Raw genomic sequence first — 16,728 nt, 5'->3', positions numbered from 1 at the left:
TCCTGCTGATATTTTTTAGCCAATAATGAATCGAAAATAAAAATTAATACAAGTTTTTGTACAAGGTTCTGTCCTCGAGACAATCAACTTTGATGTCGTTTGTTTCTCCAATCGTGCATTTTGCAGATAGCACATAACGTCCAATGACGCCTTGAAGACGGCCTAAAGGCGCCTTAGACCTAAAATAGCCGTAAAATGGGCGTCTTCGAGGTGTCATGTGCTATCTGGGTTAATTACAACCCCTATTTTTATAGCAGCCTAATTTTTCCCTTTCTTTAAAAGATCAAGTGTGTACAGAATGACATTTAAATACTTCATGAATGCACGATTTTATCATTCTATAATAGTTAAGACAGTAATTTAAAATGATTAAATATTAGAAATAATTTAACACTTTTTCTATAGAATGAACTATACACTCAAAGGATAAAAATCCTTGTGAGTTTTAGATATATTACGTATTACAAGTTTCTATAAACAAACGAACAATTATTTTTTGAATAAAATTTATTGTATACGTCAGTCGAATGATTTTACGATTTTTGCCACAAAAATAGGCAAAAATCGTAAACTTCGGTGATCTGTATTTTTTAAACAAATTCGGGAACAGAAAAATTATGACTTCACACGTTGACTGCTACAGTGAAAAAGACCGTACGTAGCCAGACACTCTTTACTTCGTGTTTTGTCATAAATCGTCGAAAATATATTCGTTTAGTTAATAGAGGCTGTTGGTCTTGCTTTAAATTATACTGCGATAATGATTTTACGCAAAAATTTTGTAACGGTATATAAATAATCCAGCCTACTTGCAATGTTTCGTCTACGAGTTATCTCGTAGTTGGCAGTCAACGTGTTAAACCCTCTCTAATTTTATGCGTATTAAAAGATATTTCATTTTGAACAAAATCCCTGATAGCGAGTGCAAAAAGAGATCGATTTGGCGTGGAATGACCTCTATGGAAACTTGTTGTATTATACAATATTTAACATGGACTATGTCTTTCAGGGAAGGGAATCCCTCGATTAATCAAAGTATAATACATGTATTCTTTGGCGACCTTGTATCCCTTCAATACAGACGAGATGTACGCTATAGCTGGCGTCGCATATTTGGTAAGACACATTGACAGAATAAGAAGGTATTGATATAAAACTAATATAATACATACTTATTACTTTAGCGACATTTGGTGGTCTCTTCGGATTATTTGTTGGCTTTAATCTGATGTCTATCTTCGAATTTGTTTACTTTTTTGTTATTCGCATTATAACAGACGTACGTACAAAAACAAAAAATGGAAAACAGAAAACATAAACAAATTATTAGTAACAAGGTCATCCTATAGTAAAAAGATGCACATACTTTTTATTTTGTGTTTTATAAATTATATATCTATGTAAATTGTATATAACTCTTTTAGAATTAAATCCCATTCATTCTATTTAATTGTAAGTCAAACTTGTCATTGGATAAAAATATTTCTTATAAAATAGATATGAAAAAATAAATATTACTTCATAGTCAATATTGTCATGACTTCTAATAGTACGTCCAAAGATCACACTAAAACTTACAGTGTCAATATCTTAGTATTTCAGTACTTTGTATTCTGGTAACTGAAAGTCTGTTAGTAGCCTATACGGGCGTAATTCAGGTAACTGTGCAACAGAAGTTGTTCCACTTAATTTTCCTCTCTTTTGTATGACAGACTGAATTATTTTATTGGTAACTTTCATAAAAGTTGTCTTAGATCCTTCAGTTTGTAATACATTACACAGTTCTTGTATAAACCACGAACCTACACAAATGAATTTGAAATAAGAATAGTAAACATATAATTAAAGTTTCACATGTACATAATTACATAAATCACTACCTTCTTCTTTATGGCGCACAGATACAAAACCTTGCATTGTTGACATGAATATGCAGAAGTTTCTATATTGTAAAATATTTGAAGTATTGAAACTATTGCCACCATCTGTAGTTAAATTTTCCTTCACTTGCCCTGACAATAAAGTATTATGAGAAATACACTGCAACATTTATAACATGATATATAAAATTTGCCTTACCTGTTGCTTGTCCTTGACAAGCTTGTATAATAACAATTTTAATAATATCTTTTAATTCTTCACAGCAAATAGTATGCTCAATTACTTCAAGACTAATTTCTTGTTCGTCTGAACTAATAATACCTCCTATAACATGAATTACATACCTTAATAATTTCTATTCAAACTTTATTTATTTCAACATGTACATATTAAACTTTAGTTTAATGAAAGGATTCAAGAAATTTACCTTTACATCCATGCGTTAAAATGCATACAAATAGGCAGTCGTAATCAGTTCCAAATACTTTTGCGATGTCTTCCAATTGTTTAAGCATTTCATCTTTTTTTAAGTTATGAAATAATTCAATGGTAAAACCAAATCCTTTAAAGGTTTCTGATAACCTAATGCAATCTGATAAGGTTCCATATCGAGTTTCGAACTGAAAGTTTTATCTAATCTTTTGATATACTCTCTATACTATTAGGCCATTGTTGGTGCATATCACATAGAGCATGTTAAATAATAATAAATGTAAATACCATTCAGTACCTTTTGTCCCAAAAAAACCATTTGACTTATAATTATGCAAAGTCCTTTCTTTATTTTTTTCACCTCCTCTTGATCACTTGAGAATACTATATCCTCTCTCATGGAAAATGTTTCTAAATGAGAGGCACTAGCACAGTTTGCATTCTGAACATCTAAAACATTCTGATGATTATCATGCCCTTTCAGATCTTCATAAATTAATCCTAAATCATCAAATCGCTTTATATGTTTAAGCAAATTTTTTAGATTTGCTTTACCACCTAAGATAATTAAAACATGTAAAAAATGAAATATTTATTGGAAATTATGAAAAGAATTTCGTTGGAAAAACAAACCTGAGTAAACTGATATATATTTCTCTTGTATCCAATATAACATATGTAATTCAAGATAACGTATATCGTTTAAACTTTCTTCATATTTGTTTAAATCACTTTTAACATACTGCAATAATAATGTTATTTCATCTTCTGTTAGTTCTTCACATAACAAGTATAGGCACTTAGCAACCAGGTTTATGTTTCTTGAACACAGCCTATTATTAGGTAAATACAATAGTTCTAAATCACTGTATGATATTCCTAGTTTCCTTATAATTTGTCGATTTTGTATAATACATATTGCTTCCAAAATCTTATTCTTCCAATTTTCTTCATGATTATTAATAAATTCTTTAAGTACATATGTTTTATGTTCTTTATGTCTTTGCAACAAATGATAAACTTCTTGAAAACTATCAGTATAATCAGTTATCATCAAGAATAAAACAGATATCTTTTCATCAATGTCAAGATCATCTTCTATTGCTTCTAAAATGTCTTTGCTGAATTTAATTGCAGTAACACCTTGTTTTGTAGCAATATATGGTGCTGCATCACTGAACAAAACCATTATTAAAATTCTCTTCCATGGATATACGTTTAATCAAACCTGAAACAAATAATAAACAAATGCTCAAACACTTGATTTGTACAATGATCTGCGTTAATGATCTACATTTTAATGTTCAACACTAAAAAATAATTTAACAATACTTTTAAATGTGATACCCTGTCTGCACTGTGTTGTACTAAAGTATTTCATTGTAATAAAATAAAGAATGAGTACAAATTGAATAACACACACAATTATTGAAACTATAAATGTGATTTTAAAAAATAATAATCAATATTATCGAATTTCAAAAATGAAACTAAAATATGTATGTAATTACATATTTACTTATACAATAATGTATTTATACATATCATGAATATAAAACGTACACAAATTTCAATTTTCATTTATTATTTTGTTTTTATTTCTAAACTCACGAATCTAACCAGCTATGCAAATTCGATTCTTTGTAGGTATCGTAGGTGTATAGTTATACATAATGTATATACGCAGCTATGTATATATATGTAAGTACTCTGATTCATACTACATTCCACAGTCACATCAGCACTTCTTTCATTTCAACATTTAAAATGAATATATAGGTACAGCAACTTTGACGATTGTTAACGATTTGTCAATTCGTCAGAGTGCAGCATAGTGCAGAATCAAGGGTATCATCAGCTGTCATCAGCTATCATGGATGATCATAGATAACCTAGGATCCCTGAGATAACCTAATGACCTAATAGATGGATAGCAAAGAGGATAGGTTATCCTCTTTGTGGATAGTATCTTGCAAACCTTATCTAAGTATCGTAAATGTGATTTACAGTAAAAAAGTACTTTCTTCGTAACATTCAAATACTTATAGATTATAGAGAACGGATGTTTATACAAATATGGATCTTACTTTCCTAATTTATAGAAACTGGAAACAAACAGTTTGTTTATTCTATTATAAGAATTGCTTGTTTATTAAAATCTTATTAAACATTCTAGTGCTATGATATGATTGAAATTGAATACAATTAGCAGCCTACTTATGAAGTACCAACAATTCTGTGTATTCAAATTTTTTTTCTGTGCATTCAGTTTTAGCGGTTTTAAATGTGGTTCAAATACAGTCAAGATGTGCATTGAATGCATTTTATCATATTCAGAAAATGTTATTTATTCTAAGAATATATTAGCTGACGTCATATTCGCGATAAATAATTAATCTTGCACAGTTAAACGGAGTAAAAGTTTTGTTGATTCATCGATGCTGATTCAATCAGTTCAGTACTGTTCAATACCCAATTAAATTTCATATTGCAGTACGTCAAGTCTTTTTCGTGTAGGCATTCCGGGCATTTCTCCTGAACTGAATTCAATCGAAGCACCATCTAGGAAACGGTACGCGCAACAATCTTGAACGTGCCGTAGGAATTTATGCCTCGAATACGATCTGTTTCACGATTCTAGGTTCACGGCAAAATGGATGCAGGCTGGTGAAAGAAGGAGTCGTGAAAACACAAACATCTCGTTGGAAAGTTTAATAAATTGATAAAATAGTGTGCTATCCCTCTGTATTCCGTCCGTTGTGTTCCGATTATGCTACCGTATGGTAACTGATGATGTTTACGGTGTTCAATGTCGATGGAAAGCTTTACATTTTTCTCGCTTGAATATCAACGGTGACTAGTCCAAGTGCGTTCTACCAAACAGGTGCTTTTGACGTCACATCGTCGCGTTCACGCTCCTTCTATCAAAATGTGGTTATTATAAATCCTATCGACGGAGATTAAAGCTTCGGTTCGCCTGAAAAATTCGAAAGCCAACTTCGGTTCGAGTTACGAATTTCGTGGTTTAAACGTTGCGGTCCGTGTCGAAATAAAAATCATGTCTAAGAGCAAACTTCATCATCAAGTTGACAGCAGTATTGTCGCCGTGAAAAGCAAAGTAAGCTACTTTCTAATAACTCTAATATTTCTACGTTACGACCGTATCGTCATATGAAGACGAACCACATAGTTATATTTCTATTCCTTTCCTGATTCAATGCCTCCTACTATAAATAATTTCTATTATATTCCCTACAGTTTGATGCTGATATTATACGATTTTCAATCAATCGTAATGAAGCAATTAGTTATGATAACTTTAAAAAATTATTGGCCGAGCGACATGATATAGGTCCAGATTTCTGCTTTTTGATTTGGTATACGGATCCAACTGATGGTGATCTTTTACCCATTAATAATGACAACAATTTGGCAAGAGCATTATTAGCTGCAAAACCACTTCTAAGAATTTTAATACAAAGGAAGGGTAAGATATTAAATGTTATCTGTATGTACCAATAATTAAACATTATTTTTAAATTAATAAGTGATATATTTTGGTACAAAAGTATAATTACTACAGTTGTCTTTGTATTTTCTGATATTACTTTGATATTTAAAAATGTTAGGATATTTGCACTTCGACATATAAAATTCAGTTATCTTATATGATAGGGGATGGATTAGAAGACATAAATGGATATGGGACAATGAAACCAAAAAATTTAATCTCGAGTATTCTTGGTGGCACACCTGGAAAACCAAAATCATTGGCTATATCTAATCCACATGATTTCAGGCAGGTATGTCTTGTTTATGTAACTGCACTATGTAAATTTATATGTACAATATACTGTGTGTCCCACATAAGTATCACCAAGAAATTTCAGGATTTTCCTTCAACTTTACAAAAATTATGTCAGATAAAAGTTAAGTATATTTAAGTGTGCATAGCTTTCATAAATCAAAGTTTCTTTATCAGCATTTTTTGAATATACCTTTTGTTTTGCAAATGAAACTAAGATTTTTTAAATATTTTCTATTAGAACGAATCATAACAAATCTAACACTTATACATATGTTACAAAAGACTCAAATAAGGTATAAGACTTTAACAGAAATCGCGATATATTAAGGTGATTTGTCATAATTCGTTTTAATAAAACATGTTTTGAAAATGCTATAGTCTTATTTGAAAAGCCAAAGGTAACATTCATATTTCGGAAAAAAACTATTAGATAAAGAAATTCTGATGTACGTAAGTACATCAGAATACTTAAATATAGTTCGATGTTTGTCTAACAATTTTTTGTAATGTCCAAGGGAAGACCTAAAATTTTGTGGCAACATTTACCTGGGATACCCTGTACATTCACTATTTAAATTTTATTCAACGCTTCTAGGTATCAGCAATAATTGATGTAGATATATTACCAGAAACGTGCCGTCGTGTACGTTTGTTAAAGCATGGTTCTGATAAGCCATTAGGATTTTACATTAAGGATGGAGAAAGTTTTCGAATATTGCCACCTTCCGCAGGTGGTGGTATTGAAAAGGTTCCTGGTGTATTTATCAGCAGATTGGTACCAGGTGGTTTAGCTGAAAGTACAGGTCTTTTAGCAGTGAATGACGAAGTGCTCGAAGTAAATGGCATAGAGGTCGCTGGAAAAACTCTCGATCAGGTCCGTGTCGCTGTTGTTTTGTTTCTTTATTCTAAACTTGGTTTAATCGAATTAATAATATATGTACTACTTATACAATTTTAATGTATATACTTATTACAACAGGTTACAGACATGATGATTGCCAATTCTTCAAATCTAATAATCACAGTGAAACCTGCGAATCAACGGGCAGCGTTAACTGCTCCGAGGCGTGGATCATTTTCACGGAATAGTCAATTGTCTTCTGGAAGTCATCAATCCACGCAAAGTGCTGCTACTGGTAGCGACGAAGATGCAGACGAAATTGTAGATTTAACTGGTGTAACATTGCAAGAGGATGCGACCACTTCTACTTCTCAGCATCACCACTACCACCACCACCACCATCATCATCAAAATCATTTTAACCATGATCAAGGTGTTCTACATTTATAAATGGCATGTAATGCAAAAATTCAATTTGTACTTATGCCATGCTCAATTGAATACAATTGGATGTTCATCCGTAATGGGAAAGTATTTATAAGTAAGTGAAAGAATATAACATGACAATAAGAAGCTGAAATGGAGAGCATTATTGAAACATGCTATTATCATTTTAATAATGTTGTTTATTATGACAGAAATCTGTAGATGGCAGTACAGTTTGTGTCAAAGCTATATATCAACAAAAGATTTGTAATCAGTGCCTTTTAGTAGAATTATATTGAAATCATTGTTTAGCAGAAAGCATTAATCTTAGTCTGGTAACATTCTTTTACAATTGAAAACAGTTTGAAAAGAATTGGTAAATGCATTGAAATTGCTTCATACATTAAATACTTTTAATAATATAGAGAGAAAAAGGAATTAGTAATTTTTTTCTAAATATCGAAATTGTTAGCATTTGTAACCTGTATTTGTTCATTTTATTTTATTATTTTCATAGATAAATATTAATATTAGACACAGAAAGTATTAAGATATCGAATTTGCAACACACAAAGATATGTATTATTACAGAAACTTAAAAAACAAAACAGATACAATTAAGAATAAATGATATACTTAAAATTAAGGGACATTAATACTTTGTTATATATTGTTCACATAATGTTTTCTTTTAATTTGGAAAAGAAGGCTTTTAACGTAGAAATTTTATTTCAATTTTTTTTATGTGAACTACTTAAGCAAAGTATACATATATATCTCGACCATTAAAAAGATAGTGATATGAATACTGACTGTGTATAAAAGTATTATTGGAAGACAGCAATGTTTTTAAAGTATTAAAATATTTTTTAGTACTTAACGTTCGAAACCTAAAAGTGTACTTAAATAAGAATGGAATGAACTATGAAAGAAGATAAGATTGCAAGGACTTCCTATTTTTTCAAGATCATGTTTTACAGTTATTAATTGATACTTAAATTGAAGCATGATTTGTAATTACATACATTCATTAGGAAGTTATTCATCATTTCGTAGCATATTCATTTTTCTTTTTATCGATTTTGATGAATTTTTCGTGTATATAATGCAGATAATGAACTTCAGTAACTTAATTTATCATTATAAGTAGAGATCTTTGTTCAATAATGGAAATGTATATAATAATGACAACCTAAGATGGTGGAATACTAATATCAATATTTCATTCCTAAACAAACATAAGAATAAAAAAAACTACTCGAGTGGCCTTATGTGTAGATCATTCCAAATATGTTTTTGCGAAGTTGCAAAATAGAGACTATTCTATTATAATGCATTCAAACACGTCTATTCGTGTGTGTATTCTGTTTATTCCACTGCATGTTTAGAGTGTTGAAGTTTTTGAATTTTAATTCCATTTTTATAAATGTTATTTGTTGTCTAATTGAGCACTAGATATTGAAGTATAATGTACTTTACAAATTTTAGGTGTAAGTGAAATTTTTTAAAATAGGAAACATATTTATGTACATGTAAAATATCTTTATATAATTGTGCCTTCATTGTTCCGTCTATAACTATAAAACTGGATTGTGATAAATTATATCGCATTCCATCCACATAGTATTTTTGTAGTGCAAAGGAAATACAACCGTATCTCGCTAATATGTATTATTATCTTAAAAACGAAGTGTATAGAGCCTCATTAAGCTACACATATTTTTCCTTTATTAATCTGATAAGGATATATATGTACAGAAAAAAGAAAGATATAAAAATCTTGGTAATACAATTATAAATTGACTTCCACCACAAAATATTTTAGTTGCTAAATTAGAAACGTGTGTTTCTATGTTTACTGCAACTACTATCAGAGTAATGGGTTCTATTCAATACTGATTACTGCAAATACTAGGAAAGTACATGCAAAAAAATGAAATGAAATATTTTGTAACAGTTATATTTAGCTCATAAAACTTCATGTATGAAACCAACGGTACATAGAAAATAGCATTTTACAATGTTACATAATGAATTAGCAGTCATAAGTAGAAAATTATGATTATTTGATTAGGAAAAATAGGTATATACTTGATTTCTATAAATGGGTAGCATTTTGTACTTAAATAAAGTATATACATAATAGTAAATAAATTTGTTATATCTGTGAGTTCTTAATTGAAATACAGTCACTCCGATATAATTTCTATATCTTGTCTTATATAATTCATGGCATATTAAGAGGTTTACATCATTTGTATTTTGTAATGTCGGTAAAGGCCGAAAAATTACAGAACATACTACTTATTTGTAATAGTATAACTTCTTTTAATGGCAGCTTATAAAATAAACTATTTTATTGTATAAATACATGAACTTTATTGATCACCTTTTGTGTTACGTATTCATAATATTAATCATTGTTTTCTGGTGGTTACTATGGAATATAAACAGAAACGATTAAATGAGTAATATGATTTGCTATGTAAATTATGTTTTTAATGAGAAAATTTTAAACTGTTCCAGTTATATTCATAGTAGTAATAATAATACATGTATTAACTGGATAGAATCGCATAAAAGTACGATCAAACATGTCTTATGCGGAACATGGTCCCCGAATTTTCTTAGCTGGTAGACCTAATACCGGAATGCCTTTGACATATGGTGACTATGTTTTGCCCCGAAAAAGATTGGAGGGTCGTTTAAAATTACATGATTCTTGTTCAGATATTAGAGCCTGGAGTCCTAATTCTTTGGAGAATTCACGCTACATTCGTGAACTTAGCGAACATGATTCATCAGTATGTACTTAAATCAAATACATAATATACAGATTGTATAAAAACTATGGTATAATTTATTCTCCCAGATTGGAAAAATAATACCAGTCAATGTAGTTGTTGATAACATAATTCGACTCAATTCGCATAGAGAAACTGAACTCCAAACAGTCAAAACGGAACTGCAAAAGTACAAAAATCTTAAACTTACTCCTAAACAAGAAGAACAATTACAAAATCTCGTGAGTTTTGTTTTAAACATATTTAAGTATTTTTATAGCCCTTTAATACTTGTATACTTCTTGTAGGATTACAATCACAAGTTGAAGGAATCAGAACAAAGTAACCATGCAATGGAGTCTGTTAATATTAGCAAATCAGTCCCTATTGTTAATTCAAATTCGTGTTTATCGATTCATTTGCCCACTGAAAAACATTACCGAAATACAGATGGGTTGACCATTGCAAATCAATTCTTTCAATTGTGCCCTTACGCTTTAAATGACTATGTACAATTTAGGTCTGTCCCTAAAGCATTGCCTACTGGAGGTATAGTAGAAGATTATTTGTAATCTTTCCATAATTTTGTGATGATTTCAATTCAAAATTGGTTTCCAATTTCTCAGATTACATTGAAAGGATGCCAAGCTGGGTAGAATATATCGATATAGCTTTACAGGTAGAGACTACAATACCCATTGATTATCTGGTATTACGGTTGATACAAAATATTCAGATAAATATTTTCTTACAGACGGAACAAGAAACACGTGATATAGGAGTACAGTTTGATGGTCAAGTTGACAGATGTTTAAATAAAATTACAACTATATCTGTATGAATATGCTTGTAACATTTACTAGTTGAACAATGTATTTATCTGAATATTATTATGTAGGCAATGTCACAAACGTCATTCATATATAAATCTAGCGAGGAGGATAACAGTGTAATAGAACTTGATAAAATCAGTTTTCAAACAAATAATCGTGAAGAAGAAACTTCTGAATGCGATGCATCGTGTAGTGAAAGTACTCGAGATATTGGAACTCTATCAGAATCTGGTAGTGAAATTGGAACAGAATCTGATTTTGATATAAATAACAGCACTCATAAGGGGATTATTATTCAAAAAGATTCTGAGATTATAGTTTTGAAGAATGAACTTGGTGTATGTATCCTTACAATTATTTCCATATATTTAATATACAATAATGTCTTCATGAGTGCGACATACTCTCATGAATTTGTTTTTTGCCTGAAGCTAAGCCTTTGTTTAGTTTCTGTTTACTTTGTTTTGATGGGTTCCAAAGGGGGACTCCCCCCAGTAATGGAAATAACGCCGTTGCTCGTGTCGCATTCATCGAGAAAACACTGTATATCTTAATATATTTTGGTTGAAGGTAAGGGATGCTGAATTAGATGAAGTACACGAGTTGAATAAAAATTTGGAAATTTTATTAAAAGAAAAGCAAGATTGTATAAATACTCAACAAGAGAATCTCAAAGCAAGTATATAAGATACTATTTTTAAAGCTACTTCCAAACAGCTACATTGTATGAAAGTATTACTGGTAATTAATGTATAACTAATTAATACAGATATTACATGATAAGTTAAGGAAGCTGGAATATGACCGCAATTGTGAAATAGAGGATTTGAAATCGAAGGTAATATACACTTTATACGCAACCCAAGGCTACCCTAATTTTTCTGACTCGTTCTAACATTTATTTTCTTTGTAGTTACATGGTTCTAAATATTTAGTCAGCCAACTTAAACAGGATTTAACTAAAAAGTGTGAAAGTTGTTACGTACAGTCACAAGAAATTGAAAACCTCAAATTATGTGCTAAAGAAGTGTCAGTGCTAAAATCAGAACAAGATTTACTTTTAGTTAGTGACTGCTTGCTTGTACTTTGTATTTACTCTTAGAGAACGAAAACCAATTTGCTGTGTTTATATTGTAGAAAAAGCTACAAAAAATGAATGAACTAGCTGAAAAAGCTGAAAATTGTGACTTCGCTTTAGATCAATTAAAACAAGTTTCACAGGAAAAAGACAAACTTAAGAAACAAAATCATGAACAAAGTTGCATGTTAGCAGATCAGGAAGAGGAAATAAAGCGATTATTAACACTGATAAGAGAGACAACAGTTACTTATCAGGAACAGGTATATTTATTTTGAAGTATTTGTCAACATAGTAAATATTTCATTATTGAACAATTACTCTATTTTGTAATAATTAGGAAAAAACAAATTGCATGTTGAAGAATTTAAAAACTGAAATTCATGAGAAAACTATTAAGATTTCTCAGTATGAACAGGAGTTAATTTCATTGAAACGAGAAATTGGTGATTTTGTAAATAATTTGAAGCATGCTTTGAACAATTTAGTGGAATTCAATGGCTTACATGAAGATATTTGTAATTGTGCAAATTGCGACTTAGACATTACCGAAGAAGCCAATAATTTACTATATAATATAAACTTTATTTGAGTGAAAATTTGAAAAATATGATTTCAGATGTTTTGAATTGCGAATCTGATACAGATCCAAAGAACACAAGTAAAATTCTAATTCCTGCCCTATTTATAACAGTCATTCAATAGAATATTAATTAAAATTAATTAATACTTGCTTTATTTAGATGGAAAGGATAGTATAATTGTATTAAATGTAAGACAAAATAAGTACAATCCAAGTGAAATAGAATTTGAAAATATCTCCAACTCTGTTCACAGTGAACAATCATTCAATGGAATCGCTGATAACGTAATTTTTTACAAATTTGGCATTTGGATTAATAAAATTACCTATATTTTTTACTGTAAAAGAAGTAACTGTATTCTGGTTTTTACATTAGGAATACCATAACTACATCGTCAAATTGGACAGAAAAAATAATATAAATGAAATAGATAAGGAATTACTTGAATATTTTTCACATTTAATGATCAAATTACAAGCCCTTACTCAAAAGTTGCAAGTATACCTTGAGGTTGAACGACCCCAGATGATTAAACAAATATACAACTTTTACGAAGTGCTTAAAGACACGGAATCAGCTATTAATGAGTCCCAAGGTGTTACTAATTTGTATTTTTATAAAATGTTTATTAATATACATTGTATTATTCTTTTTTTTTTTTAGATTTATCCTTGAGAAAACAACGAATTTCTGAATTATACGATCTATATAATGAGAAGTATAAGAATTACGAAACGTATGTTAAACAGTTACCTAATGATTTCTCCCAAATACAAGTTAAGATAATCGAATTCATTAAGACAATTCTACATCAATTGCTGAATGCAATATTGTATGTAGAGAAGAAGAATTCGTTTGACAAACAGATCAATCAAGCTTTTGAAATACACCTTAGATCTTGCATTGATAGAATAAGTACAGCTCTTCAAGGTATAAATTTTCCATATTTTTATTTTGCTATATTTAGGTTTCTCCTTTCATACATTTCTACCTTTATATTTACTTTCTATCTTACAAAGAGTGTGGATGATCTTAAAATACTATAACGACATATGAAAATAATTTCTTTCTTTGGTCAATATTACTGAAATAATGGTTGGAAATATTATTAACAAGGTGCTGGAGACCGACGTATACAAATAATTGAAGAAATAGAAAAACAACAACAAGAGCTACAGAAGAAAGATGTAGAAATTACTCAATTGAAGGAAGAAGTAGAAAAACAGTTATTAAGAAGAGGAGAAGGTGATGGTCTATATTCAGAAGAAAGTATTGCTGCACTTAAAGAACAATTAACAAAATTAGCGACGGAACTTAATGTAAAAGATAAGTTTATACTCAACTTGAGGGAACAACAGGAGGTACTTAGAACTGAATTATTCAAATGTAATAAAGACTCTAACGTGCTGAAAATGCAGAACAAGAATCTTGATAATATTAGAGACAAATTACTGAAGGAATGTGAACAGTATAAGGAAGAACTGGAAATAAAAAATAAAGATGTAATAAATTTGACGCAGCAGCTTCATAATATATTTGAAATTAAAAATTTGGATACTGAGGAAAAGATCAAAGAAATGGAAAAGGAGTAATACATTTTTTATTCTTAATTATTTTTAATACTATTTTAAATTGGTTTAGAACAAATTATTGTTACAGGTTGCTGGACTTACAATTTGAAAACAATGACTTAAAAAATAAAATTATGCAAGAAAATAAGATAATTTCTAAGAAAGATGACACTATAATACAGTTAAAAAATCAGGTTGAGAGAAACGAACATATCTTGTCGTTTAAAATTGCAGAACATAAAAATGAAATGGAAGAAAAATATCATGAAATTGGAAACTTGAAAGATGAAAACACTTTATTGAATAAAAAATTAAAAAATGCCGAAAACAGACTATCAGAAATGAACCAGACGATTTTATCTTTAACCGAGCAAAACGATAAAATTGATGTGATATATTTGTTACAAGAAGATCTTGTAAAGTTAGACAAAAGTGAGAAAAAATTGAAGACTGAGTTAAACAATTTAAAAATGCAACTTACAAACGACCAAAATAAAGTTAAAAAACTAGATAATAGCTTAAATGAATTCGAACGCGAAAATGAAAATTTGAAAAAGAATGTAGAATACTGGAGAAGTGAAAATTCCGTATTGTCGCTTAAGCTCTCTACTGAAGAATCCGAAGAAAAATTAAGAAGCAAATTATACACTCTCTCCAGTACAATACATGAAAGACTATTAAATTTTAATAAAAAAATCAATTTAGAAAAACATGCATCAAACGAGCAGTCTGATGACAGCCTGAAATCCAAATATTTAGTTAATGAAAGAACTTGTTATATAATATTTTCTTTTTCTTACTAATTATTAATGTATTCGTTTTTGTTCATAGATATATCAAAATTTAACGGAAGAATGGAAATCAAGGGGGAATCAAAAAAGAGAAATAAAAGAAAACGAGGTAGAAAATGCTCAGAACCAGCAACTAATAAACAGTACAAATATAAAGTATTCTTCCGATGATAGTTTAAATATACGATACAATACGAATCACCTAAAAAATGGAGATATAGAAAATCAGAATGAAACAAAAAATCTTCGAAATGATATGGAAATTAAAGATTCAGAAATGAGGAATCTTGAAGATGCAATAAGCCGTTTAACACAAGAAAACGATGATCTACGTGTTCATATTAAAGTAGCTGTTATTTAATTCTATTTAAGAATTTGATTGTATGATATATATATATATATATATACCTATTTTAATTTAATAATATTATATAGTTTCAAATACAGGAATATCAAGATAAGTTAACATTAATGAAAAAGAATTATGACAGCAGTTTGAATGCACTTTGTAAAAGACACAAAGAAAGTGTTGGTACCTTACAAAAACGATTTGAAGATATAATAAAGGGTGAAAGGACATTTGATTCAGAAAATTGGTTACAAGTATGTAAACATATATTTTTATATGATCAATTATGATGATAATTGATAAATAAAAATCGTATGCTTTCAGTCGTTGGATATTAAGAAATTAACAGAACTTTATGAACGAATAACTATGGTTATAAATAACAACTCAAGTTTCATTCATATGAAGAATGAAAATCAACGTTTTTACGAAAATGATATGCAGAAGGAATTTTATAAGGATCTTAACGAAACAGAAAAAACTATACATAAAAATATATGCGAGAAAGGTAAATAATACGATATTTTTAAATTGCATTATATTTCTACATAAATTCACATCAATTTCTTTTTAAAAGATGTGTCAAATAAAATGGCCTCGTCAATTTTAAGAGAACAAAATACTTCGTACTTACAAAATCAGTGGCAATTTATTATTTCAAGTCAAACTCAGAAATATCCAATACAAACAGAAGACTACAAATTAAATCTACAACAAGATTTTGGGTAATATATCAATGTCACTTCTTTGCCTAAAGACTAGACTTTAGAGTAAATTAACATTTCAGGCTTTTTGATGATAGAAAATTACCACGGTTAGAAAACAAACATGAAAAAGAAAAAGAAGCAGTCAAAAATAATACAGTAGGTTGAATTTTTTTTTAAATTCTAATTCACTTTGGAATAATATGATCATATAATTTTATTTGCAGCTTGATCAACAGAGATGGAGTTTTATTAATCAGTGTAGTGCATATCACAAAATGAGCAATGCTGTTCAAGATCCGTTCATATAGATTGAATTTATTAAACAAAACATTGTTTCTTACAGAATTCGTTAATGCTCTTCAAAAAAATTGTTTGCTATTTTACGTAGACTCGACAAAGTGCAATCTATTTGTATTGTTTTGTATTGAATTTATACTTTTGATACTACATATATTCCATTATAATTCACGTAATTAAAGTATTTTTAAAGATAAGGCCTACGTTATTAATTTCTAATAAAAATGGTGAAGACTCGCAATTTCTTAAATGAAAGTTCAATTTATTGTAAGAATAATTTTCAAATATAAAATGTTATAAATAGAATTACATAAACAATAGTGAAAGTGTAGAAATAAAATTTCGTG

At 29.2% G+C, this 16,728-nt stretch overlaps 5 protein-coding genes across 5 annotated transcripts in view; 4 read left to right on the top strand and 1 right to left on the bottom strand.

Annotated features, from left to right (window-relative positions):
- Nucleotides 1–1,377, top strand: part of LOC107193285 (sodium channel protein Nach-like) — a 9,212-nt gene extending 7,835 nt beyond the window's left edge. Inside the window, exons 9-10 of the mRNA XM_015582693.1 lie at nucleotides 1,010–1,116; nucleotides 1,185–1,377. Coding sequence (XP_015438179.1) covers nucleotides 1,010–1,116; nucleotides 1,185–1,318 — 241 coding nt within the window. The 3' untranslated portion in view covers nucleotides 1,319–1,377. The remainder of the gene's footprint in view (nucleotides 1–1,009; nucleotides 1,117–1,184) is intronic.
- A 213-nt stretch (nucleotides 1,378–1,590) lies between these two features.
- On the bottom strand, nucleotides 1,591–3,502 carry LOC107193274 (caspase-8). The gene is made up of 6 exons (XM_015582682.1): nucleotides 2,947–3,502; nucleotides 2,612–2,871; nucleotides 2,309–2,501; nucleotides 2,080–2,205; nucleotides 1,881–2,012; nucleotides 1,591–1,802 (listed from the first exon to the last, which is right to left on the bottom strand). Exons 1-6 carry the CDS (start codon nucleotides 3,500–3,502, stop codon nucleotides 1,591–1,593), a joined length of 1,479 nt encoding a protein of 492 aa, XP_015438168.1.
- Nucleotides 3,503–5,296: 1,794 nt separating this feature from the next.
- Nucleotides 5,297–7,412, top strand: LOC107193732 (partitioning defective protein 6). Its single transcript, XM_015583239.1, has 5 exons — nucleotides 5,297–5,431; nucleotides 5,572–5,800; nucleotides 5,989–6,116; nucleotides 6,717–6,995; nucleotides 7,101–7,412. Exons 1-5 carry the CDS (start codon nucleotides 5,372–5,374, stop codon nucleotides 7,410–7,412), a joined length of 1,008 nt encoding a protein of 335 aa, XP_015438725.1. The 5' UTR covers nucleotides 5,297–5,371.
- Nucleotides 7,413–9,982: 2,570 nt separating this feature from the next.
- Nucleotides 9,983–12,674, top strand: LOC107193234. The gene is made up of 11 exons (XM_015582667.1): nucleotides 9,983–10,192; nucleotides 10,261–10,413; nucleotides 10,480–10,720; nucleotides 10,798–10,850; nucleotides 10,926–11,006; nucleotides 11,070–11,342; nucleotides 11,575–11,679; nucleotides 11,774–11,842; nucleotides 11,918–12,067; nucleotides 12,142–12,345; nucleotides 12,447–12,674. The coding sequence occupies exons 1-11, from the start codon at nucleotides 9,983–9,985 to the stop codon at nucleotides 12,672–12,674; spliced, it is 1,767 nt and encodes a 588-aa protein (XP_015438153.1).
- Nucleotides 12,675–12,691: 17 nt separating this feature from the next.
- LOC107193149 (putative leucine-rich repeat-containing protein DDB_G0290503) lies at nucleotides 12,692–16,392 on the top strand. Its single transcript, XM_015582582.1, has 12 exons — nucleotides 12,692–12,743; nucleotides 12,826–12,950; nucleotides 13,042–13,261; nucleotides 13,330–13,596; nucleotides 13,783–14,254; nucleotides 14,326–14,995; nucleotides 15,069–15,374; nucleotides 15,464–15,631; nucleotides 15,702–15,885; nucleotides 15,955–16,102; nucleotides 16,165–16,240; nucleotides 16,309–16,392. The coding sequence occupies exons 1-12, from the start codon at nucleotides 12,692–12,694 to the stop codon at nucleotides 16,390–16,392; spliced, it is 2,772 nt and encodes a 923-aa protein (XP_015438068.1).
- The last annotated feature ends 336 nt before the right edge of the window (nucleotides 16,393–16,728 follow it).

This window comes from Dufourea novaeangliae, unplaced genomic scaffold (assembly GCF_001272555.1).
Source record: "Dufourea novaeangliae isolate 0120121106 unplaced genomic scaffold, ASM127255v1 scaffold1, whole genome shotgun sequence".
NCBI classification, from domain to species: Eukaryota; Metazoa; Arthropoda; class Insecta; order Hymenoptera; family Halictidae; genus Dufourea; species Dufourea novaeangliae.
The sequence above is the reverse complement of the archived record's forward strand: the minus strand, read 5'-3'. Positions and strand labels throughout refer to the sequence as shown.